We start from the raw sequence: 25,691 nt of genomic DNA on the forward strand, positions 1-25,691 counted from the left end.
CCTAGCTGGGCAGACAAAGCTGATCACTTGATTCATAGGCATAATTTGAGGTGGTGGAGGTTGGTGGGCCTAAGATGAATGGTGGCAATGGGGAGTTTTGAGCCCTATATGGCCCTTGGTTGGCCAAGGATCTCCTTGTATAGCTAGATAGCCCTAATTGTACTAGGGAATAGGCTTAGGGTATTGACATTGCGATTTCTCGTGATCTCCCCATTGTCTACAGTGGGCACAGTAAAGTGCCAGCCTAGCCCTAAGGTAGGGGCACTCATTCATTGGGTGGTTGCCTGTGCAGAGACCACACCACACATTGTCCTTCCTTGGGAATAGATGAGGATTGATCAGGCCTTTTCTTGGTTACTCCGCCCTTGATTTAATGGGCTACTCAGTTAAGAAGATCAATGGCTATTTCATCAATGTTTGCACCCTTAGGAGTTGGAGTTGCCTCCTTAGCCTCACTTGTACTAATAATCCATTGCCACTTGGAAGCCTTGAATGATATATAGAGTTCCTCCCTCTTTACCATAAGAATTACATCATAGTCAAAGTACTTGCACCAGGCCTGAAAATTGAAGGCCTACACTCACCTTCAATGAGAATGCCAAATTTTACTATGGCCTTCTAATAGGTGCCCACAACATTGGAAAAATGGGTATTTGAATTAAGAGGAGGGAGTGTGATGCCTGATTAACATAAGCTTGTGGAAAGAATTGAGCAAGATGGCTGATTAAGCTAAGGTGGATAAACGGAAGTTTCTAGGTATGGTTGCATCTCGAAGCTTCTGGGCTTTGCCTCTCTCCCTCTTGTTGCCTCGGTGGCGCCAAGGGTGCATGTGTGGCGTAGTGGCAAAGGTCCACTTGTAATATCGTGAGCTTGGAATATAACTTGAGAAATCTAGTGGACGAGGATAGCCAAATTCCTCTTTAGAAGAGATTTGGTCATACTTGTAAAATCGAGATCTAGAGAGAGAAAGACTAAGAGCCCTCACCCTTTGAGGTACCTTCACAAGTACCTTCACAACAAGTACCTCCACAACGTACCTCCACAAAGTACCTTCACAAGGTACCTTCACAAAGTACCTTCACAAAGTACCTTCAGCTCCCACTCTTGAGTGGCATTGTGTTCATTACTACTTTGCTGTTCTTGCGCAAATAGTCTCCACGTGTCCATGCTTTCTCACGTGATTGTGCTCAAGCATGCTCTCACCCTCACACTCCTCCCGCCTCTTATCTCCTCTAATTTCCTTCTCGCTCCTCCTCCCTCCTCCTCCCTCCTCCTCCTTGCTCCTCCCTTCTTCTCGTCCCTCCTCCTCCTTCCTCCTCCCTTCTTCTCCTCTCTCCTCCCTTCCCCTCCTCCCTCCTCCTCCTCCTCCTCCTCCTCCCTTCTTCCTCCCTTCCTGCTCATGTACCTTGGTACCTCCTTCTAAACCCTCAATGCCATGAATAAGTGCAGGAGACTAGCTGTGCACTCCTCAACCTTGGACTCCTAAACCTTGGAACCCTTAGTTAGCTTCCTCAACTCTATCCTTCTTTTAAACCCTGCAAACCCTTTGGGATTTTTTTCTTTCAAAACTCTTTGGTATTATAGCTATGGTACTCGATTGATTAGAGGCAAATGGTAGTGGTTGCAAGGAGAGGGGGATCTTTACACTCATGCCATATCTTCTCAGCACCTAGTCACAGTCAATCAAGGAGGTGGCTTGCAGCAGTCTACCCTTGTACATGCTAGTTTTGATTTCCACACTTCAGCCTACACCTCTCAATGGAATACGACCTGAGGACACTTGTGAACACCTATGCTACAATGAACGATGACACGACTTTAGGTGACCAACACCCTCGGACCTTGAAAATGAGAGGAAAAGTGACAACACCTCTATATATGCGTCACCCACCTCACTCAAGCACTCACTCTCTCCCTTCCTCAGCTTTTCTGTGCTCGCTGCTCTCACCCTTCTCTCTCACTGTGCTGCGTGACAAAGTGCTCCAGCTACTCTCGTAACATATTTCACCCGTAGCCTCAGCTTCATAGTCTTCATTGTTGAGCCTTTGATTGTAATTGCATTAAAGACATAGAAGATTGCGACTCTATTCGGCGCAAGTATTAGATACTCTCCATCTGTGCGTCCGTCTCTTGCAGCAATCGTGCCTTTGAGGAAATCTCACTCTGGGAATTTTCTTTGCAAAAATAGAATCAATTTGCAATTGATTCCAATTCGAAAAGATGAGTGGTTTCGTAGCTACAAATGTTTGAAGTTGAATGAGCCATTAGGTAGATGATGGATGAATGTACTATGGCCTTCTATTCTATTAGCTTCTAATAGAGCCAAAAAGCATATATTTATATGTATATTTTGAAGCCCAATTTTTTTGAAGGCCTTAAATTGAAGGTTTCGAGAATTTGCTTGGGAGGAAAACAAGATGAATATCATTCATAAGGCCTGGCCGAGAATGTGCAGCATGCAAAAGGAGGCAGAAAGGTGAGAGAGAGAGAGAGAGAGAGAGAGAGAGAGGATTTGAAGGGAAGAATCCGAAGAAATTAGCGGGTTTGAAACGTTGATGTGGCTCCAATCCCTCAAAAAAAAAGAAAAAAAAGAGCTTTCTCAAATATGCCATAGGCTTCAAGGCCGAAAAGAACGTGTCACATTAGGAAGGGAAAAGTATATATAGTAGCTCTTGGAAATCTGAATCGTTGAGGAGCTTGGGCCTTGGCGATGATGGCAACAGCTCCGCATCCGCCCGCTGACTTGCTCTCTCTTCAATCAGATGAAATTTCTCGTGCCTCCATCGCTCAGTCGGACTTCGATTTTGCTTACCACCTCCAGCTCGAAGAAGCTTCCTCCCTTTTTCATCACTCTCCCCAGCTTTCTTCCCCTTCCCCTCACGACCGCTCTGTCGCCTTCGCACTTCAGAATCTGGAGCTTGCCCAATGCCAGCAGCAGACGGTCATCGCCCGTGAAGCACAACTGCTCCAGCTGGAGCTCAAGCGCCGCGCCCATGACGCTAAGTTTGCGCAGCACCTCTTAGACCTGGATCAAAGCCATTCGGAAACCCAGGGAGATCTATGTGCAGATCCCTTTGAAATCAAAGAAGCCGAATTGGATGAACAGATTCTGCCCTGCAAGCTGTATTTTACGGCTGTATCGTCAGGGAGCGGGATTGAGGACTCCAGGACGCCGTCGGCAATAGGCGCAGTCGTTTTGGATTCGCCAGGAAATGTTTTGATGGAATTGCGAAAACCGTTGGATTTAGGAATTACAAAAACAGCAGCAGATTACATGGCGCTGATAGCAGGATTAGAAATGGTTTATTCCATGGGTGTCCGAGACGTCGAGGCGCACACCGACTCTGTTATTGTTTATAATCAAGTAATGATATCCACCTTCTCGTACCAGAGCAATAATAATAAAATGCTACGATAGATTTTGCGGGAGGCCATGCATGGGGCCCTGTATAAGAAACCTGAAACAACAAATGAAGAGCAGACGTAGTTTCAAAATCCTAAGAGGAAGGAAACGGAGAGCTACTATTTCAATCTAGCAGCAAGAAAGGAGAGAGGAAGAAAATTAAACGGAGAGAGAGAAGAAAAGAGAGAAAAAATTATAAGCGTCTATGAATCTAAAGATTTAATAGAGAGAGAGGGTAATTGACAAAAGCCATTACTTTTGGTTTGTGTGCCTAGTGCACTTTCCAAAAGTTCTAAAGGCTCCTGGAAACCAGCCTAAGGAATACCATAGGCTGAGATGAGAGCCTTCGTGTGTGTATCACTCCTATTTATGAGCTCTTTTATATATAGGTGTGTATGTACACATATAATTACCCAAAAAAAAAGTGTGTTTGTGTATATTTATATATACATAGTTCGTATGGTTGGCTGAACCATACGCGTATGAAATAATTATTCCGTACGTGTATGGTACGGCCAATCATACTTGGCTTTTTTTGGGGGGAAAAAGGGGTTCCCAGACGTTTATGAAAAAATCAGTTTCTTGACTTTAAAATCGATACAAGTTTAAGTTGAGAGTTTTGTAGCTCTTTGTCAATTAAATGTGTACAATGTATATTTCCCTGTTTTTTTTAAGTAGGGTCACGTATGATTCAGCCCCAGGGGCTGGGCTGATCCATACTTCAATCATACTTCCATAGCCGTATGCCATATGCGTATGATAACGTATGGAAAAAACTATGTATACAATATATGTACACACTTTTTTTAAAAGTAAAATCCAGTGCTGTGTATTTATAATGTCATAACTTTACAAGAGGGAAAGTCTTGTAAAGTCTCCATATATATGTACACACACACACACACACACACACACACACACCCGACATATGTATAGGCTGAGATGATAGCTTTAATAGTCTCTTCTATTGACATTCTATGAGAGCGGCCCTACCTTGAGAAGGGCCCTACTTGGTCCTTTCTATCTTCCCTCATTTGGTTGCTTTTTGTTCAAGTTTTGTTGGGGTGAGAGTTTTGTTATCCAAATGTCTGTTCCCTTAAGTTTGGTAGTTTGTTGCAAATCTCCAGCCTATCTCTAATGTGAAGATTGATCATGGCCTCAGTAACCCCTTGTACCTATGCTATTGCTCATATTCCTTTCATCACAATCAGTGTTATTCCCCCTCATTATGAGGGGGACAACTGGAAGATCGTGGCGTCTGGATCGCTCGAGTTCGAAGGCGGGAACGTGACTAAAGGTGGCTGCCCAAGGAGATGATTCTACTCCCTGAACGCTTGCCTGAGAGCTGCTCTACTGGACGGGTCCATGATGGAAGGTTGGAAGGCCCATCGATTGCTGCAATAATGACTGCCAGAGGATAAAAAAAAATCCCCCCCCCAACCTTGTCCTGCAAGGTGTAAATGCATATGGGTGAAGACGGGAGCCGGCCCGATTCGCGATGAAGGTTGGGAGGGAGAGGATATTGGAGTATGGCACTGCCACTAGTCCGGGGTACGAACAAAATACAAAATTAGAGAATATCCGAACAAAATACAAAATTAGAGAATATCCCAGACATGGTCCCTTCTCTTCTAACTGAGTCTCCATATCTGAGCTTTGCTGCTAGGACTCCCTCCAACCTAACTCAGGCCTGAAGGAACCATACTGCTCTGATACCAATGTAACATGCGGAGGCTTGTTGTGCGAAAAATAGATGAATATAAAGGCAAACTCAAGCATGAGAGACACGAGAGATTTACCTAACTATAGTACACTGCTTTATTTGTACATGGTTGCTAAATCGGCATACAAAACTGTGCTGAGACCACTCCCCTAACTACGATATGCAGGAGATGGAACTATGCTGCGGTAATAGGACACCCAAACCTCACACCTATGCTGGTTGGAAGCACTGCTGGAGGCTGGGAGCTGAGTCCTGAACTGAGGAAGCTGAGATTGTGAAAAAGGGGCTGAAGGCCCCTTTATGTAGGGCTGGGAACTGGCCAACCTTGGGCCACCAACCAGGCTGCTGGCCCTTGCCTATAAAACCAGGCCCTTTTGGGCCATTTCAGGCAGGCTAGGTAGCCAGCTGTCACTGCCACTGGGCTTGACCCTGGTGCATGTGACAATTAGGGATGAGAGTCAATATTGCAAAGACAAAGGTCATGGTAATTTAAACAGGGAACCAGCAAACGTCATTTACATTTGAAGAGGCACCTCTTGAAGTAGTTGCAACATATAAATATTTGGGGCTTGAGCTCGAGAACAATCACAAATGGAATGCATGTGTGAAGAGAAGAGTTATGGGGGGTCTGCAAGCACTATATAGTTTCCAAATTAAACACAAAAAGCACATCTATGGAGCTGGGAAATGAGGAAGTTCCTATACATAGTATTTGTGGTCCTCTATGGATGCCCAACTTGGGCACCCAGGCTCTAAAGAATATTGGAAAAGAATAGAAACAATTCAAAAAAGGTTTCTTATAGGAGAGCTGGGGATCAAAGTGCAAACCCGCTATCACGTCATTTAGCAAAGACATGGATAATAGCGAATGAAGGGGAAGCTCTGTGCCGATACATAACATACCTTTACAAGGTAACGAAGATGGATGCAAGCAGACTCCCATATAAAGCCATGGCCGTATAGAGCCACGGAGGCAACAAAAATTTCAGGTTGGCATAGAGAGGGAGTCAAGTGGACGGAGAGATGGGGGCTACATGCTGTAGATATCCTAGAGGAAGAAGGGGAAATCAAAGTGCTAGTCATGGAGAAAATGCTATAGAAATTATGGCAAGCTCCGGGAACAAAAATGGAATTCTAGAAGCAAGAGATAAACATGATGGAGAAGTACGAAATGCAGGAATATCTCAGGGAGGATATCTGAATGTCCAAAAGGCACATAATCCGCAGAATAAGAACTAGCTCCCACGATCTAGAGGTAGAAAAAGGCAGATGGGCCAGACCAAGGATCCCCAAGGATGCAAGAATCTGTAAAATTTGCCCAACAGGAGATGGAGAAAATGAAGAGCATACACTACTTTAGTGCAGAGCATACATGCATATCAGGGAAGAGTACATGGAAAGGTACAAAAACAATTACCTCATCATAACAGTCCTTATGAACCAACTAGCCAAGCAACTGGACTCTGGAACACAGTAGTAAACATTTGGACATGGCCGCTAGGTTGGCCAAGTGCATACTAACCGCATAGGATTTAGTGGAAAATGTATCAGTCAGATGTAAAAGAGACACTATTATGAGAGTGGCTTCTAGTCCCATAGATCCTGTAGGGCCTCAAGCAGACTTTAATAGAGTCATATCATATCATATCAGGTATCCATTCTCTTAGCCTGCAGGTTACCACTGAGGGTGAAGAGCAGAGGGAGATCTTGTGATCATTTCATTCTGCATTAATTGGGCAGTTCGGTCTGCCAGGGTTTGGCCTTCTAGGTGCACACACCAGTTCCAGGAGCACACACCAGAGGTAGGTCTATTGTAGAGTAGGAGAGCTATAGGGTGTTGCACATGAGGGTGAGCAAGAGGGCTCGCTTTGTAGCTACTAAAGCCTATAGGAAGGTGCATGGCAGAGATGAAGAGTTGACATTAGTAGGTATGAGCCGGTTTTGATACCCTACCTCCATGATAGCATACTATAGGTGGGTACATGTGCTCTATACTTGGTTCTCTACATCAATACAATTTTTTTGGCTGTACATCTGAGTCTTCTTTCTCTAGATCTGAAGTGTTATTTCCATACATGCGTGCACATGGAGTGAGTTGGTGTTTGATGGTGATGTTCTGTGTTTCTCCCTGTAAGACCACACGGCAGAGATCATGAGAAGGTAGAATAGAGGACTGTATTTCTCCTTTCTCCATACCAGGCCATATAGTTCTTCTAGGAGCAAACAGATACGGAAGTTTGAACAATGGCAAATGGTTGTTTTTTTCCCATGTATCCCAAATATGAGTACTAATTCTGATTTCTGAATGGTCACCCAAATATGAGTACTAATTCTGATTTATGAATGGTCAATGGTGCCTCTTTTTCCCTCCCCTGAAAACCACTTGCTGACATGGCGTTGCCCCATTTCAGCCCCCCTAAATATTTCAGTAGCGTTTCCATTTCTCCGGTCTGCATTTGTATTTCCCTGAACTATGAGCTGCCTTCATTCCATACTTTAATCCTGAGGGTTTCGAGTCCCTATGCTTTGTTACCCTCGCCTTTTCCCTTTTTTATAATGGCTATTTTTGTCCTTTACATAAGTGCTTTTTTGCCCTATTTTTTGCATTTCTTATTATTTCCAGTTCCTTGAGCTTTTGAGGGTATCGAATTCTTGTGAGGCCTTCATTATTCAAATAGAGTGGCCCCTGAGATGGTGCTTGTGTTTAGGTACTTTGAGCCTGGATTGTGCATCTTGAAATCTGACAATTATATGCCCTGTTCTGCCCCCTTTCCTTCCAACCGTTGAGCCATTGTATGACAGAGATGTGCATTGTTTGATGGAAAACGTTACTGAGGATTGCTGTCATGTCTTTCTCTTTGCTCTTTTCCACTTCAGTATTCTGAGATTCAGTCACTTTCTTTCTGTTTTTCAGAGATGTTATCTCGTCCATTTTATTGTTCATCAGGTCATCTAGTGAGAAAGATTGGAGGATGACTACTTGGAGAGCTTTGTGGATGAGTACTTCTCTAGTCAGTGCTGATACTTGATTATCAGTAGTTAAAGTGGCGACAGTTGGTTAAATGCATGTTTTAGGAACTGTATTAGCTGATGAATTAAGTGTAAGCATCTGGCTAATGATTTCCATGGCCAGGTGACAAGGAGATGGAAGGTGCGGGCCCGTAAATTGCAAGGGCTTTTGTCCCACGTACTGGAATATGTGCAAAAACTGCAACGTTTTCATGTGTTCCTGGATCCACGAAGTGAAAATAATTGTGCTGTGAGGCTGGCAAGAGAATCAATCAATTTGCAGTTAGCAACAAGGGATTCTAACACAGCTGATTCAAATTCTGAGTTGAGGGAAGTTTGTACCATCTGTTTAGAAGGAAAGCAGCAGACTGACATGTTTGATGTTTCTGATTGTTCGCACCGATTTTGTCTCGCTTGTATCATTCAGCATTCAGAGGTTAAAGTGCAGGCTGGTCAAGTTCCAGTGCGGTGCCCACAAGTTGGCTGTAGTGAGAGTCTAAGCCTGGCCCAGTGCCAGTCCATCCTTTCTCAGAAGTGGTATGATTTATTGAATAAACGATTAATAGAGATGAACATGCCGGAATCTGAAAGAGTGTATTGTCCTTTTTCCAACTGTTCTGCCCTTATGAAGAGAACAGATATAGATGCGACTCGGGGAGCAAGTACATCAAGTTCAGCAAGTGCATGTGTGGAATGTGTGGAGTGTCATCGACTCTTCTGTATTGAATGCCGAGTTCCCTGGCATCAATCAATGTCCTGTCAAGTTTACCAGGCGCTTCCTCCCCAAATGCGCGATGCACAGGATGCCAATCTTTGTCAGCTTGCTGAAAATCAAAATTGGCAACGCTGTAAAAAGTGTAGGCGCATGATAGAGCTTTCAGAGGGTTGTTACCACATGACCTGTCGGTATGTTTTCCTTTATTTATCAGGTGTAGTTCTTTTGAGACAGTGGCAAATCTCATTGATATGGTGAATTTGAAACCAGTCATTGATTTTATGGATGGGATGACCCCCTTGGTCTCTGCTTTAATATGAAAAGATGATGTTGAATAACCCTATCGGATGCACGATGCAGGTGTGGTTATGAATTTTGCTATCTGTGTGGAGCGCAGTGGAAAGACAACAGACAAACTTGCCGTTGTCAACTGTGGGATGAGGATTATTTGCTCAATGAACCTATAGTAGAAGTGCAGTATGATGACTCAGAAGAAGAGTTTGATGGCTTAGAAGAAGAGTCTGATGTGGATTTTGGGCACGTTGAAGAGGTGACTTACGAGGATTTGGAGGTCTTCGATGCACTTATTGGAAGGTCTAACTTTCTTTTAGTTCCTATGCAAAGAAATCCATTTTACAAGACCAAACTCTGTAAATATTGGCAAAGAGGCAACTGCTTTGCTGGACTTACTTGCAACTTTGCTCATGGGGCACATGAACTAAGGTGAAACAGGATTAATCATACTCCTCCTAAGACCAAACTCTGTAAATATTGGCAGAGGCATGGACGGACTTGTAACTTTGCTCATGGGGCACATGAACGAAGGTGAAACAGGATTAATCATACTACTCCTAAGAGAGTCTAAACGCTAAATTGCACAAATTTTTTTGTGGAAATTTGGATGGTGAAGTTTACTCTGTCTCCTCAGGAGTGAAACAGCCTCAGCAATGTGGTATGTGCATAAACATATGGATGGTGGTGTACAAATTTTGATATGCTTGCCTGCGTTTTGGAAATTAAGTTTGTTGGACTTAAGAACTGGGGCAATGAAATGTACGTGTGACTTTGCTTTCTTTGATATAAAACTCATATTTAAGCTAATGGAACATTGATAAGGGAGCAATTTAAGGGTTTACTATGAGGTTTTTTGAAAGGCAGGTAACCTTACGTGCTTCACAGAAGCAGTTTCTAGTTTCTCCTGGACATAGGAGGATCCTCTATTCATTTATATGTAATGTTTGTTTAAATTAACAATGCAAAGTTGAATTGGGGCTTTCATTTCTGTTATATTTTGTATTAAATGTTGGGTTATGAATGTAATACAAACAAGACGTGGAACGTGCCTACAATGTATTAGCATTGGGACAATGAAGACATCTGCATGGGGCTAGGAAATTTCATAGCCTTGGATTCCAAGGCAATCAACGTCATACTGACCATGCCATCCCAAGAAAAAGTATGCATTATCTACATGTAACGAAGCATTGTTTTTTGGTGGACTTTATTGCGGAACAGTAGCCTATACATGTATGTATATACATACATACATATGTGTGTGTGTGTCCTCTTTGGCGCAGCTTCTAGTTTGTGAGTAGCTGTCTCACTTTTGGACAGCTATGAATGTGGCTTCTTCTTAATGAAAGGTTCTTTCACAAAAGAAAATTATAATTTGTGTTAAAAAGCGGGCTCGTTATTGAGCTCTTTGGACCCTATGGAAGGACCGCAACCATAAGGATGGAAGGATTGCAACCATTGGGCCTTTGGTGATCCTTCTCTTGCTAAATAACAGTTGATCTTGGCATCTCTACAGAAATCATTCTATGACTGTCTACATGCGCGTGATCTAGATTATCCTTCTTGTCATATAATGAGATCTCCTTATGCTTGTAGTTCTATTTGGGATTGATTTCACCCAAAAAAAGTGTGTGTTTGTGTGTGCATGTATATACACACGCGCACACTTTTTTTTAAAGGGGAAATCTAGTTGTCATTATATTACAATAAACAATCCCAAAGAAAGGGACAATCAACTACACACACACACACACACACACACACACACACACACACACGTGCGCGTTCACGTACTTTTTTCCTCCCTTGTGTCACACACACACACGCGTGCATGTGCGTGCACGTACTTTTCCCTCCCCTTTGTGTGTGTGTGTGTGTGTGCGTGCTATATTCTTCCACAAAAAAAAAGTGTGTTATATTCTAGTCTTACAAAGGTATATATCCAATCATACAAATTGTACAAATATCCAATCGTACAAATTGGATATTGAATATTTGTACAAATTGGATATTTTCAAGTCCAAAATTCTATTGTTGGGGCTTTTGCACCACACGCGCAAGATGTTTCGATATAGCTGAGCATATATATATACATATATATATATATACATGTGTGTGTGTGTGCACAAACACGTGTGCGCATGTGTCTTTGTAGGCCACCGTAGAGTCACCACCACGGCATTGGGTTTTGAATTTTGAATTTGAGCTCTTCAGCTCTTTAGCTTAGCATAGTGCTTGGCAAGGGTGCAAGCATGCCCTTTGCTCCAGTCCACAGAGGCTTGTACGAGTTTCTTCTCTTGGTGTACTTTGTCCCATAGGTTCGTGAGGCCTTTTGAGAATGTTAATCTCTCTCTCTCTCTATGTGTGTGTGTGTGTGTACACGTGCGTGCAGACGTGTGTATGCATACATATGTACGTACACACACACACACACACACACACATGTATATATATATATAGAGAGAGAGAGATTAACATCCGCGGAAGGGCTTGCGGACCTATGGGACAAGGTACACAAAAATAGAATTGAAACTCATACAAGCCTCAATGGGGTGAAATAAAGGTCCCGCTAGGGACCTTGCTGAGTGCTATCCTAAACCAAGCTATAACTAGAGATGTCAAAACCTCAAAATCTCAGACAAAACTGGAGCTGAGAGTCCAGAGCTGAATCAAGAAGCGAAACTTGGCACTGTAGTTTCTCTTCGGTGGGTTGCAAAGATCTCTCGGATTTGCATCAGTGGAGATCATGGTATCCTCCACATGTGTATCCCATGGGGTAGGTCAAGAGTGACTCCTCATCTCAGGCGATCACCTCTGAGGAGAGCGGAGATATAGGTCGGGGCCTCGATTGTGCGTGCGTTGGTCACTCTCTGTGTCGTGTGTCGACTATGCATCGCTCGGTCGATAGTATCCGGTCGTCTCTCTCCACTGATCCATAACACTAGCAGGTCAGCTAACTCGTCCTCCACCCCACTGTGTCTTGGAGCCGACTCAAAAGCATAGAAGTCTGTGACACGCCACTATGCTCGGCCTGCCTCCAAAACCTGTGGTGTTGTACTTGCTTGTTGTTTTCTGATCTGTCATAGTCCATTGCATCTCAATCTCATAGACCCTAATGCAGACCTAGTCCTGGAAATGGATCAGTCATCGCGTGAGTGTGGACCAAAGTCGTGTCCCTCCTGAAATAGGCAGTGGTATCGCCTTGATAGTAGGCTAGGCAGACACATAAGAAATGCTCCTCTGTCTCAATCTCCCTGAGTGTGCATAACTAGTAGATTCACTGCTCTCTAGATATATCTGCAGCTCTAGGTATATCCGCTGATGTGATGAGACCTGCATTTGTCCGATGGAGATCTTCAATGCATATGAGACTCCTCTGTCCTCGCGGTACTGGGGTCTAATGATGAGTCCATCCTTCGATACCCCTCAAGAAGTGGTCACAATAGAACTGGATCTTGGTAGGGAGCTCTAGGTCCCCCCCTCAAGCTCATGATGTGTACGGTTAATCGCATCTTGAGGGATCCTCCAGAGGTGCATGCTACACTTGAAGGGGGAAGCCGGTTGAAGGAACATGGTGGAGAGGGAGAGGGAGAGGGAGAGGGAGAGACTCCTTGATTTGTGTTAATGTGACACACAAGTACAATCATATATAAGATAGACACACACTAGAATACCAAAGTTATATGGGATATCTCCCAATATGACATGTGGCACTCACACATCAGACTCTACTAGAACTCCTAGTAGAACACAACTTGAATTCATGTTTTAACACCCCTCGATGAAGGAAAGGTGAGGGACTAATGGAAAAGAACCAAGAACTGAACATGACAATAACGGACTACTAATCTGTGCACACCCCAGGTAGCTCAGAGGCTAAAGTCTGAGCATGTTCAGAGGTTGATCCAAGCACTGTCATGGCCTAAGACTCAACATGACTCAGAGGCTTATGTCTTAGCATGGCTACATGACCAGCTCATAGGTCTAGGAGTACATCAACATCCTGGATCAGGCTTGATAAAGAGACCCTATTAAAGCCAATACATGGCTCCCACAATACATCCCCCTCCTGGCTCCAAAACAGGGTGATATGGAGCCACACACCATCCATAGCAAAACATCATTTTAGGAGGACTATGAGAACCTTTGTTGACTCAAAGAGATTATTACATTCAATTTTTAGGGGACTACCCAGGGCAAAGTACCCATATACATCAAGCTCGTGGACATATTTTAGATCACATATTTTGAGAGTTCTCTCAATGGAAGCAAGAACGGAAGAGGGAGAGAGAGAAACAGAGAGCCACACAACTTTTGGTGGGTGCAGAACACCCTAATCTTCTTTTTCATTCATTTATATACGTGTTTGAGTATTGTACATAACCGGGGTAAAGGCATAGTGACCTTTAACCCCCACAACCTCCCACTTAAAGGACAATGTGCCTTTAAGGGAGAACAACCAGTGAGCATACTATCCAATGCCCATCAATACATGACAATACTCAAACCGCTGACTAGGTAAACTCTTTGTCAGCATATCTACAGGGTTATCATCTATATGAAGCTTGACAAGCTCTATGCGCTTGTCCTCAAGTACTGATGAAATGGTACCTGACCTCAATGTGTTTGGTCCTTGCATGAAAGATCGGATTCTGTGCTAGCTGAATAGCACTCATGGAATCACTATGCAATGTCGGTACACCTGTATGAATCCCCAAATCTCCCACTAGCCGATCAAGCCATATAGCCTCCTTGCAACCCTCTGTGGCTGCAACATACTCAGTCTCTGTGGTAGACAAAGCAACACACTTCTGTGCATGAGACATCCACGACACTGCACCACTTGCAAAGGTGAACACATAACCAGAAGTGGATCTCCTACTATCCACATGCCCTACATAGTCTGAATCTGTGTACCCAAGTACACGCATGTCTCCTCTACCAAAGCAAATACACATCTCCTTGGTACCCTTCATGTACCTCATGATGCACTTAACTGCCTCCCAATGCCTCTTTCCTGGATTAGCCATATACATCCCACTGCAAATGCAATGTTTGGTCTAGTAGCTATCATAGCATACATAAGACTCCCAACCGCTCATGCATAAGGAACCTTGGCCATCATGGCCCTCTCCTTATCTGATTTGGGACTATCTGTATGACTCAGTTTCACATATGGAGGCAATGGAATACTCACTGCCTTCCCCCCCTCCATATTGAAACACTGCAATACTTTTGTAACATACTCCTTCTGTGAAAGCCAAAGGAGTTTCCTACTTCGATCACGCGTGATGCGCATACCAAGAATATGACCTGCAAGTCCCAAATCCTTCATATCAAAGGCCTCATGCAACTTGGCCTTTAATGCATCTAGCTCATAAGTATTCTTGCTAGCCAATAGCATATCATCCATATATAGTGCCAGGATTATCAGGCTATTATCCTTAGCCCTTTTAGTGTAGAGGCAGTGATCAATTTCACTCCTAAAACCCTGGGACCGAATGAAAGCATCAAACTTCTGATACCATTCTCTAGGCGCTTGCTTAAGACCATAGAGACTCTTCTTCAGCTTGCAAACTAAATGCTCTTTGCCCTTTTCTTCAAAGCCTTCCCGCTGTACCATGTAAATTTCCTCATGCAGATCCCCATGCAAGAAAGCTGTCTTGACATCCATTTGCATAAGCTCCATATCTTCTGTTGCCACTAGTCCAAGCATGCATCTAAGTGTGGTTATCCATTTAAGCATTCTACCTGACTGATTCTCAACCAAGGCCAGCCATTTCTGAAATACCTGGAACACATCACTCTTCCGAGCTATGGCATAAGCCCACACTTTCCTAGTTGCATCATCAATGAATGTCACATAGTATTCAGCCCCGCCTAATGACCGTGTAGGCATGGGACCACATACATCTGAATGCACCAAATCAAGCTTTTCAAACTCTTTCTTTCCCCTTCTTTATGGGCTGATTTAGTCTGCTTCCCATAGAGATAGTGCTCACAAAATTCAAAATCAGAGAAACTCAAATGCGATACATAACCTAAATGGCATAAGAGTTTCATCCCATTTTGGCTCATATGGCCCAACCGGCAATGCCATGGAGAAGTGCTTGGTTGCTCGGTTATTGCAACAACATGATCAAATACCCCTGATACATGTAAGGGATACAAAGTCATGCACTTGGCACCCCTGCCCAAAAGCATAGAGCCCTTCTGAATTTTCCAACTCTAAAAACCAAAAGTGGTGTGAAAACCAGCATCATCTAGCTGATCCACTAAAATAAGGCTCTTGGTTCACTTAGGCACATGTCTCACATGTTTCAAAACAAATGTAGACCCATTTGCAAAAGAAAACTTTATGTCACCTGCTCCCACTATGTCACATGCATAGTCATTTCCAAGATGCACACAACCTGTCTTTCCACTCTCATAAGTGGAGAACCATTCCCTATCGGGAGTAACATGGAATAAAGCACCAGAATCCAAAATCCAATCCTGGGAATATGCATCATCTGAAGTGGTAAGCAACTCTACAGATAAACTAGACATGAAGAGAATGTCATTGTCACTATCATGTGTGACTGCATTGATCTCCTTGATCTTCACTTTTCCTTTGTCCTCCCTTGGACTCTCTTCCTTCTGATTTGCACCCCAATTTGCATTCTTTTTCTTATCCTTTTGCTCTCTTTTCAGCTTGTAGCAATCCTTTTTCATATGGCCCTTCTTGCCACAATGGTAACACTCAATGTTTTGTGCCCTAGATTTGCTATGAAACTTCCCTCTTTCTTGGGACTTCCCTCTGAACTGTGATCTACCCCTTTACACATTTAAGGCTACATCCTGCTTGTTGCCGTCCATAGACTTTCTTCTAATCTCCTCGGCCAACAAGCTACCCACAACATCATCAAACGTCAGTACTCCACCAGGTGCAGAGTTACTAATAGCTGTACGGAAGGTATCCCGTGAGGATGGCAATGAACATAAGAGAAATATTGCCTTAGTCTCCGCATCAAAATTCATCTTCTAAGCCTGAAGCTGGCTGAAAATAATATTGAATTCATTCAAGTGAGAAGCAATGGAGACCCCTTCCTTCATGTGCAGCTCAAACAACCTCTTCATGAGGTAAACTTTATTAGAGGCAGTTTCCTTCTCATTAGTAGCACACATTTTCTTCCATAAATTTTTCATAGTCTGCTCATTTCTTACTGTGAAATAAACTGACTCTGCAAGATGAAGTCTAATAGTAGACTTTGCTAATGCATCCAACTCATTCCAATCATCCTCAGACATATCTACAAGCTTAGCTTCAATACCTGCCAAGGGTTTAATTTGCTTCTTTTGAATAAGCACATCCCTTATCTGTTCTTTCCACAAAGAAAAGTTTGTCCCATCAAACTTTTTAATGCTGAAAAACTCCTTTTCAGACATGGAAGAGGATGCCATGATGCAAATGAAGCAAAATCCCAAATGCTAGTACCTGCAAAAAAGAAATCACACCAAATACCAGGTGCACCCAAATGTGTATGGCACAATAGAATGAAATATCACCAAAACTCAAAGCTCAAAGCATCAAAAGATACAGCTGACTCATGTGCATGTGCTATGCATCCATATGAGCAAATCTGGCCCAAAAGAAAATGCCAACTACAATGGCAATCCAAAATGCCAATAAGTGCCAAATGGCTCAAGCATAAACACCGTCCATGGGCATATGCATTACCAATATCTCATCCAAGACAGCATAACACTATCAGTGCATCACCTGCAATGTGTCAAAGCTATCCCTCAGCATAAAATAGCATCCATGTGCAAAGCATCTATAAAATAGCATCCCACAAGGCAATCTGGGCCTATTAGCGCATCCAATAAGGATCAAAATGCTTCTAAATGGCCTATAAATCATCCACCCACACCACGAATGAGCGCACATGGCTCAAACTGCAACCAGAGTGATCTGCATAAGGTATGCTCAAGAAATCATGGTCCCACGGCAATGACCGCTACTGAAAATAGAACCTGAGATGCCTCAAAACATGGGTGCCATTGCATAATCGGACTCAGCAAGAAAATCTGCAAATATCTCTCTTCTATAGGAACTCCAAAATCCCAACCGATGAGTGAGAAATGGGAGTCAACACTTATCCACTGCCATGTGGCATAAATCTAAGGTTTCAAAACCTTAGAATGAAAAATGCATAACAGAGAGACGAAATCCAATACACAGAGATCTATAACTTTGAAAATACTCCACCGAATCGCGCAAGAATTGATAGGTAGGGGTTTTTAGGCGTTCGGAACGCAATGGGACAGACGGTTTTGGAAACCGTGGTCTCAATCACTGGGTCCAACATATGGACTGAAAAACGTTTTCAGAAACAAAACTGTTTGTAAACTCCATCAAAGTGCAAATGATGAGCAACATAGAAGTTTTAGGACCTCCTGAGTCCATCGGAACTGACAGATCTGCAAATGATTGCTCCAAACTTGAGTTCCAACACCCGGGCACAAAAACGTAGGAACTGACACAGTGAGTCAGAAATCCAATGAAATGATCCCAGATTCAAGAATGAAGGTGTTTCCAAGCTCCTGAAGTGAAGTGGACACCAAAAGCAAGCAATAATTGCCTCTACAAGTCAATATGGAGTCTCTGTCATCGAGCAGAACATGGAAAAGCTTAAAAAACGACTTTTTTTTTTTGAAAACACTTAACAGGCTCTCAAAACCACTTCACAAAACCAAAGTGACTTTTCCAAAGGTTCCTTCAAGATCCTTGCGCACTCGGATGCAAGTAAAATCACCCACAAAGCTTCTCACAGAGCTTCTCCTTCCTCCCATAGAGCTGCTGAGCTTCCAAGCATTCACGCACGCTCAGCTAGATCACCCGGGCTTTGATACCAGTTGAGAGTGCTCTCAACGGAAGCAAGAACGAAAGAGGGAGAGAGAGAAATAGAGAGCCACACAAGTTTTGGTGGGTGCAGAACACCCTAATCTTCTTTTTCATTCATTTATATATGTGTTTGAGTATTGTACATAACCGGGGTAAAGGCACAGTGACCTTTAACCCCCACATATTCATCACCTCCTGAGGGAAGGATAGATTTCAGAGATGAGTAATGAGAGAAAAAGTTGATGTCGGAGTGTTATCTTCTTCTTCTTCTTCACTACTGGTAGTTGCAATCAAGTTAGCATGCTCCTTGGATTGTTGTTTGGCAAGCTTCTGAAAACAAACATCCTTTGTATGGCCAAGCTTCTTACAGTACATACAATTGAAAGGTTTGAATGGCTTTTTTAACCTTGGAATATAATGCCGACTCCTTATGGACATCTTTGTGCCTTCGTTCATGATTGAGAAGCATTACAACCATTTCATCAAAGGAAATATCCCGTGCTACTCAAAGCGCTGGTATGATATCACAAAACTGAGGAATATCCTCAATGCTGGAAAGGAGAATAGCCACCTGATCATCTTCTCCAACAGGGGTCTTCAAAGCAACAAGTCGGGTGATACGGGGTTCCATATGATTCAAATGAGCATTAAGAGAATCTTCATGCTTCATATGGAGCTTAAAGAATTCCCAATCTGAGAAACACTTGGTTATCAGGATGCATTGGATTTCCAAATTATGCATCTCGATTGAACAAATGTTCTTGGTCGAGAATGGCTGTATAGTCTTGGGATAGCTTGTAGTAGTGGAGTTATTTAAATAACTCCATTATATTTGAAAAAGATGGTAGAATCTTCCAGATTCAAGAAGAACATGATGTATCCAACTCTCCCCCTATTTGTTTGATGGAATTGGAATGACTTCTACAACAACAACAATGCGATCTACAAGAACAACAATGCGAGGTATGTCCATGCAAACTTACTTTTATTGGTGATTTTAGTTTTGCTAGTCTGAAAAGAGTAAGTTTTCTCTTGATGTGATTAAAAAGTTCAATCTTCATTTAATGATTTAATGGTTAAATTCAAAGATTCTTTTTCATGTGATTTGCTTGATGGTTCATCTCCCATGCAAGATGTATATCATAAAGTAGACATAATTGTTGGATCTTCCCTTGTTTGTAAACCACCCTATAGACTTGGTCAAATGGAAGAATGTGAGGTCGAAAGACAATTAGTTGAATATCTTAGGAAGGTCCAAATTCAACCTAGTAACTCACCTTGGCAATCACTAGTTTTACTAGTAGAGAAAAAGATGGTGCTATGCATTTATGCATAGATTACCAAGCATTAAATAAAATCACAATTGAAAATAAATTACACCTTAAATTGATGATCCCTTTGATCAATTGCAAGGGGCAAAATATTTTACTAGAATTGAATTAAGATCAAGATGTCACCAAGTGCGAATTAGAGAAGAGAACATCCCTAAGACATCATTTTGTACTAGGTACCATCATTATCACTTTAAAGTAATGCCATTTTGTTTAACTAATGCTCCATCAACTTTATGACACTTATGAATAGTGTCCTGAGGCCATATTTAGGAAAATTCACTGTAGTATTCCTAGATGATATCCTCATCTGTAGTAAAATAAGAAAAAAGCATTTGGAACATTTGAGGAAAGTGTGCCAGTTGCCGAGAGATAACTCTCTTTTTGCAAAAGAATCCAAATGTGAATTCTTTGCAAATGAAGTGAAGTACTTGGGACATATTATATCCCAAGAAGGGATTCGTATGGGTTTTATAGGGGATTCATCCAAGAATATGCTAAGATTGCTGTTCCAATGATGGAGCAACTTAAGGGGAAGGGATATACCTTCATATGGGATGAACTTCAAAAGAATAGTTTTGAGAAGTTAAAATGGCTATAGCATCTGCTCCTATCTTAAAGTTAGTGGGTCCCAATGAACCATTCATGGTTGAAACAGACGCCAATGATTTTGCTGTTGGGGTGGTACTTTTACAAAAGGGTTGACTAGCGGCTTTTGAAAGCAAAATGTTCAACCGTGCCCAATGGAATCACTCGGCATATGAGAAGGAATTGTAAGCTATATATAGTCTACGCTTTGAAGAAATAGACGCACTACCAAATTTAAGACCATTTTTGATCAAGAAAGCATTAAGTAGATTTGCAATCAACCAGAGCTTAAAGCTAGAAAAACTAGGTGGGTTGAAACAATGCAAAAGTTTGATATCCAATTGACATATCAAAAGGGGAAGTTCAAAGCGGTAGCAGAGTCCTTAAAAAGGAAAATGTGAGTTTGATCCTCACTTTTTAGAAATGTCGAAAACAATTAAGAAGAGGAATCCAACTAATTAAGGAGCTCAGTCACATGGAGATGGTGACACACCACAGGTTGGTGATAAAGGACTGAAATGGAAAAAGCATATTATTGAAGATGACTACCTGCTCTACAAGGTTAGAGTATGTGTCTTAGATAATAATGACATTAGGTGCCAAATTCTTTTTGAGTGTCATGATAGTTCGAGTGTTAAACATCTGAGAATTTAGAAGACATATGCACTTTTGAAGAGACAATTTTTTTGGCCTATAATAGATAAGGATGTCCAAGATTATGTATTTAAGTGCCAAAAATGCCACATCAACAATAAGACTAAGTGCCTTAAGGTAGGAGGTCTCCTACATTCCATCTCCATGGATTTTATTGTTTGATTACTTAGGACACAGAGGGGGCACCACTCTGTGTGGGTAAGTGTGCAACACTTGACTAAGATGGCTCACTTTATTCTAACCAATGAAGTAGTTAAAACTCCAAAACTAGCTAAGCTATATGTGGAGCATATTTATAAATTGTATGGGCTACCAATAGTAGCTAGTATTGTTAGTGATCGAGATAGCAAATTTAATAGCCATTTTTGGAGGGTTGTGCTTATGAGGTTGAAAACTTCTTTGAATACTAGCACCGTGGATCATCCACAGAGTGATGGTGGTCAAATTGAAAGGGTCAATTAGGTCATTGAGGATATGCTTCAAGCATATGTAAGTAAACGACAAACTAATTGGAAACATTATTCACTCATATTAGAATTTGCATATAATAGTGCCAAACATTCAACTATAGGTTTTAGTCTATTCATGATTATGTACGGATTTAACCTAGAGCCCCAGTTGCAATGGGACTAAAAAAGAGAAGGTTCAAGTGGCCAAAGACTTTCTTGGGGATACAAATTAAATGTTTAAATTAGCTAAAGATATCATCAGAAGGGCTCAAGATATAGCAAGAAGCTATAAAAACCCCCATTGTAGAAGTTTGGAGTTTGATGACAAAATATGAGGAGGGGAGAGGAGAAGAGTGGAGATGAGGAGAGAGGGCACAGCTAGAGAGCACACCACAAATGACTAACTGTACACTAGATTTAGTTGAAAAAATAGAATATATACAAACCCTTTTAGGGTTAGGGTTAGGGGATCTAACCCTTTCCTTTATAGCACTCTATAAGGTTAGTGCTATGCACATATGATCACGTGATGGTGCTATGCACACATGATCACATGATGTTGAGCATGAACTCTCAACACCTTCCCTCAAGATCAACATCATGAAGTAGGCCTTCCCTCAAGATGATGATTCTGGGGAATTGAAGAAGGACTGAGCATTACATTCCATCACACCCCTTTAATGGGAATGTCCTTCCTCTGCATCAAACCAAGAGCTAGTCGGTGTTTCTCGAATAGCTCTTTATCGAGTGGTTTGGTAAAGATGTCTGCAACATTCTCTTTGCTATCACAATGCTGCAGTGTGATGTCACCAAGTAACACTCTTTCTCTGATGAAGTGCTCTCTGACATCAATGTGCTTTGTCCTGGAGTGATATACTAGATTTTTGGCCAATGCTTGAGTCGATTGATTATCACAGTATATTGTTGTTGGCTTTGACTCATCAAAGTAATCTGTTTCTGACAATAGTCTTCTGAGCCATATAGCCTCACATGCACCTGTAGTGAGTGCTCTATATTCTGCTTCAGTCGAAGACAAAGAAACAGTTGGCTGTTTGTTTGACAACCATGATATAGCACCTTGACCAAGGAAAAATCCATATCCCTGTGTCGATCTCCTGGTCTCATGATCTCCAGCATAGTCACTGTCACAGTATCCATGCAACCATGGATGACTTCCTCTGTATTCTATCCCAAACTATCTTGTACCTCTGATGTATCTCAAGACTCTTTTGGCTGCATTCCAGTGAGACTATTTTGGATTTGCCATAAACTGTGCTAGTGAGCTTACTGCATAACAAATATATGGCCGTGTGATTGTCAGATATATAAGAGATCCAATGAGTTGCCTGTAGTATCTGTCATTGACTGTAGGCTTTTCTGAATCTTTAGTAAGTTTCAAACTCTGTTCCATGGGAGTGGCTGCAATCTTGCAATTTGCCATATGAAACTTCTTCAGGAGACTGTCAACATATTTGAGCTGACTCATGAATGTGCTATCTGAATCTCTCTAGAACTCAATTCCAAGACAATAGTGCATAAGTCCAAGATCTTTCATGTTGAACTCTGCAGATAAGTCTTGTTTTAGTTTTCGGATGAAGCTATCCTTACTTCCTGTCACAATCAGATCATCTACGTACAAAAGTGCAATAGTAATGTCGTCCCCTTGAACTTTGTAGTAGAGAGTATGATCTGCATTGGACTTCATGTATCCCAGATCAGCAAAATACTGGTCAATTCTATTGTACCAACTTTTGGGTGCTTGTTTTAAGTCGTAGAGACTTTTCTTGAGATGGCAAACCTTTTTCTCCTTTCCTGGTTCAACATAACCGGCTGGTTGTTGCATGTAGACTTCCTCGTCTAGATAACCATTGAGAAATGCATTCTTGACATCGAGTTGATACACATTCCATTTACTGAGTGTCGCTAGTGATATCAAGAACCATATGGAATCCATCTTTGCTACTGGAGCATAAGTCTCATCATAATCTTGACCATATTGTTGTGCAAATCCTTTTGCAACTAATCTGGCTTTGTATCTTTGAATACTGCCATCTGGATTGTACTTCACTTTGTATACCCATTTGTTGGCTATGGCCTTCTTTCTTGGTGGAAGGTCGCATAATTCCCAAGTGTTATTTTTATACAAAGCATCCATTTCTTCATTCATAGCAGTTTGCCATTCTGGCTTATCTACTGCGTCTTTGAAGTACACTGGCTCTTCTGTAGCCATGATGGTAGTCATAAGAGCATAGTTGGTGGTTTCCACCTGAATTGCTTTGCCTTTCTAAGCATATGTCAATCTGGCTGGTGGTGTGCTTTCCCTGGTAGACCATCTGAGCTGCTGTGGCGCTGCTTGGGGTGTTGCTGGCAATTCTTGCTCTTCTTCATCAACCTGTTCTGTAGATGACTGTGAAGTCGATGCTTCTATCTCCTGTGTAGGTGAGGTTTTCCATTCTGATTTCTCATCAAAGATTACATCTCTGGAGATAATGACTTTGCGGTTGATGGGATCATACAATTTGTATGCTTTGCTTTCTTCACTGTAGCCAACCATGATGCATTTGCGTGACTTCGCATCCAATTTCCTGCGATGATCATCATGTATGTGGGCATATGCTATGCAACCAAATATGCGGAGATGCCCAATGCGTGGCTTGTGTCCAGTGAATGCTTCATAAGGAGTCATACCTTGTATCGGTTCGGTAGGAAGCCGATTAAGCAAGTAGTTAGCTGTAGCTATTGCTTCTGCCCAATACTGATTCGGAAGATGCTTTTCACTAAGCATTGCTCTAGCACCATCTGCTAAAGTCCCATTCTTCCTTTCAGCTCTTGCATTTTGCTGAGGAGTATCTGCACATGTGAATTGTCTTCGAATGCCGTGATTTTTGCAAAAGTTCATGAATGCTGAAGACATGTATTCACCTCCTCTGTCTGATCTCATGACCTTGATCTTTCTGCCTGTTTGGTTTTCTACCATGGCTTTGAATTTTTGAAATCTGGAAAGCACTTCATATTTCTCTTTCAGAAAGTAGACCCAACAATATTTGCTGTAGTCATCGATGAAGGTCAAGTAATAAAGTGAACCATTGATGCTGCGGGTCTGGGCATAACCCCATACATCTGTATGAATCCAATCAAGAATACCTCGTGCACGAGAGGTACTTCTGACAAAGTTGGTTCGCTTTTGTTTTCCGAAGCAGCATGCTTCACAAACCTTTCCAAGAAACTGTAGCTTCGGAATCCCAATTGCCATATTCTGATTCCTGAGATCTAACAAGTACTTGAAGTTGACATGACCATATCTCTTGTGCCATTTTGCAGATAGTGGCATTTGTTGCATTTGAGCTGACATGGCATGCTTATCTGGTACTGTAGCTAGCATCCTGTATAAGCGTCCTTCCTTGACACCTTTTGCTACTAGCTGACCTCTTTTGGATTTGTCTCTGATAGTGCATTCATCACCGTCGAAGATGGCTTTGTAGTTGTGTTCCGTCATTTGACCTACTGACAAAAGGTTCTTGCTGAGCTTCAGAACATAGAGCACATCTTTGACTAATCCTTTTGTACCAGTGAAATTGTTCATAGGGATAACACTTGTCCCTTGAACCGGATTCAGTGTATTGTCTGCTGTGTAGATGACATTCTTTTGTCCTTCTAATGGCTTCATTTCTGTGAACCATTCCTGATGATTTGTCATATGAGATGATGCACCGCTGTCGATGTACCAAGGATCCTGTTCCACTTGGTCGACTTGATAGCTGAAATCCTCTTTGGGATTGAAATCAGTGTCTAGGTGCATTGTATCAGTCTGATGCAATTCCTCACTTGCAAGAAACATATTGCCATGTTCATTTGCAAAATGACTGTGACTAGAATGTCCACCACAATGATTTCCTCTTCCACGAGAATTCCCTCGATTACTGCTGGATTGACCGCCTTGGTCGTACTGCTTCTTGCGGCAATCTCTTTCATAGTGTCCAAACTTGTGACAGTAGTTGCACTGAATGTTTGACACATTGGTGGATGCATTCCCTCGTCCTTGAAATCTTCCTCGATTGGAATGATTTCCTCTTTGCTGATTTTATGTTGCTGAGGATGCTGCTGATGCTGATGCTGATTCTGACTTTGATTTTGTTGATGATGACCACTTTTCTGATATGATCTACCTCTGTTTCTGCCTTTGCCTCTGCTTCTGTCTGAAGATGTGAATGCGTGATCATTAGAATGACCTTTACGTGCTTGAATGGCCTAAGTCCTGAGTTCTTCACCAAGTAGAACTGATTGAAGTTCTTCCAGTGTTGGAATTTGTCGTTGGATGGCAATACTCTGGACTAGATTCTCATATCCTTCTCCTAGTCCATTCAGGATTACTTGAACCATTTCTGCGGGATTCATAGTCTCTCCTGCTGCTGCAAGTTGATTGTTGTAGTCTTTGATGCGGAATACATAAGCATGACCGGTTTCACTGCTGTTGCGGAAACTCTGGTTGATCAGGTTTCTCAGGGTGAGAATCCTGGATGTGTTCTTGGACTCGTAGAGAGCTGTGAACATATCCCATGCTTCTTTTGATGTCTTAACTGTGTTGAGCTATCCTAGCACGACATCTTGCACATTCTGCTTGATCAGGTGATAGGCATA

The 25,691-nt window shown here is 42.2% G+C and overlaps 1 protein-coding gene across 1 annotated transcript; it reads left to right on the forward strand.

Moving 5' to 3' along the window:
* The first annotated feature begins 2,678 nt into the window (after positions 1-2,678).
* On the forward strand, positions 2,679-9,744 carry LOC147904152 (E3 ubiquitin-protein ligase RSL1-like). The gene is made up of 3 exons (XM_087372779.1): positions 2,679-3,364; positions 8,260-9,041; positions 9,211-9,744. Exons 1-3 carry the CDS (start codon positions 2,711-2,713, stop codon positions 9,575-9,577), a joined length of 1,803 nt encoding a protein of 600 aa, XP_087228905.1. The 5' UTR covers positions 2,679-2,710; the 3' UTR covers positions 9,578-9,744.
* The last annotated feature ends 15,947 nt before the right edge of the window (positions 9,745-25,691 follow it).

This window comes from Dipteris shenzhenensis, chromosome 3 (genome assembly GCF_047967505.1).
Source record: "Dipteris shenzhenensis isolate YYH24624 ecotype China chromosome 3, Dip_SZ_1.0, whole genome shotgun sequence".
NCBI lineage: Eukaryota > Viridiplantae > Streptophyta > Polypodiopsida > Gleicheniales > Dipteridaceae > Dipteris > Dipteris shenzhenensis.

Bases quoted from the DNA above. Each gene is read 5' to 3' on its own strand.
- LOC147904152 (XM_087372779.1), top strand. From the start codon at position 2,711: ATGATGGCAACAGCTCCGCATCCGCCCGCTGACTTGCTCTCTCTTCAA. The intron at 3,365-8,259 runs GTAATGATATCC...TTCCATGGCCAG, and splicing joins CTGTTATTGTTTATAATCAA to GTGACAAGGAGATGGAAGGT. The intron at 9,042-9,210 runs GTATGTTTTCCT...TGCACGATGCAG, and splicing joins TGTTACCACATGACCTGTCG to GTGTGGTTATGAATTTTGCT.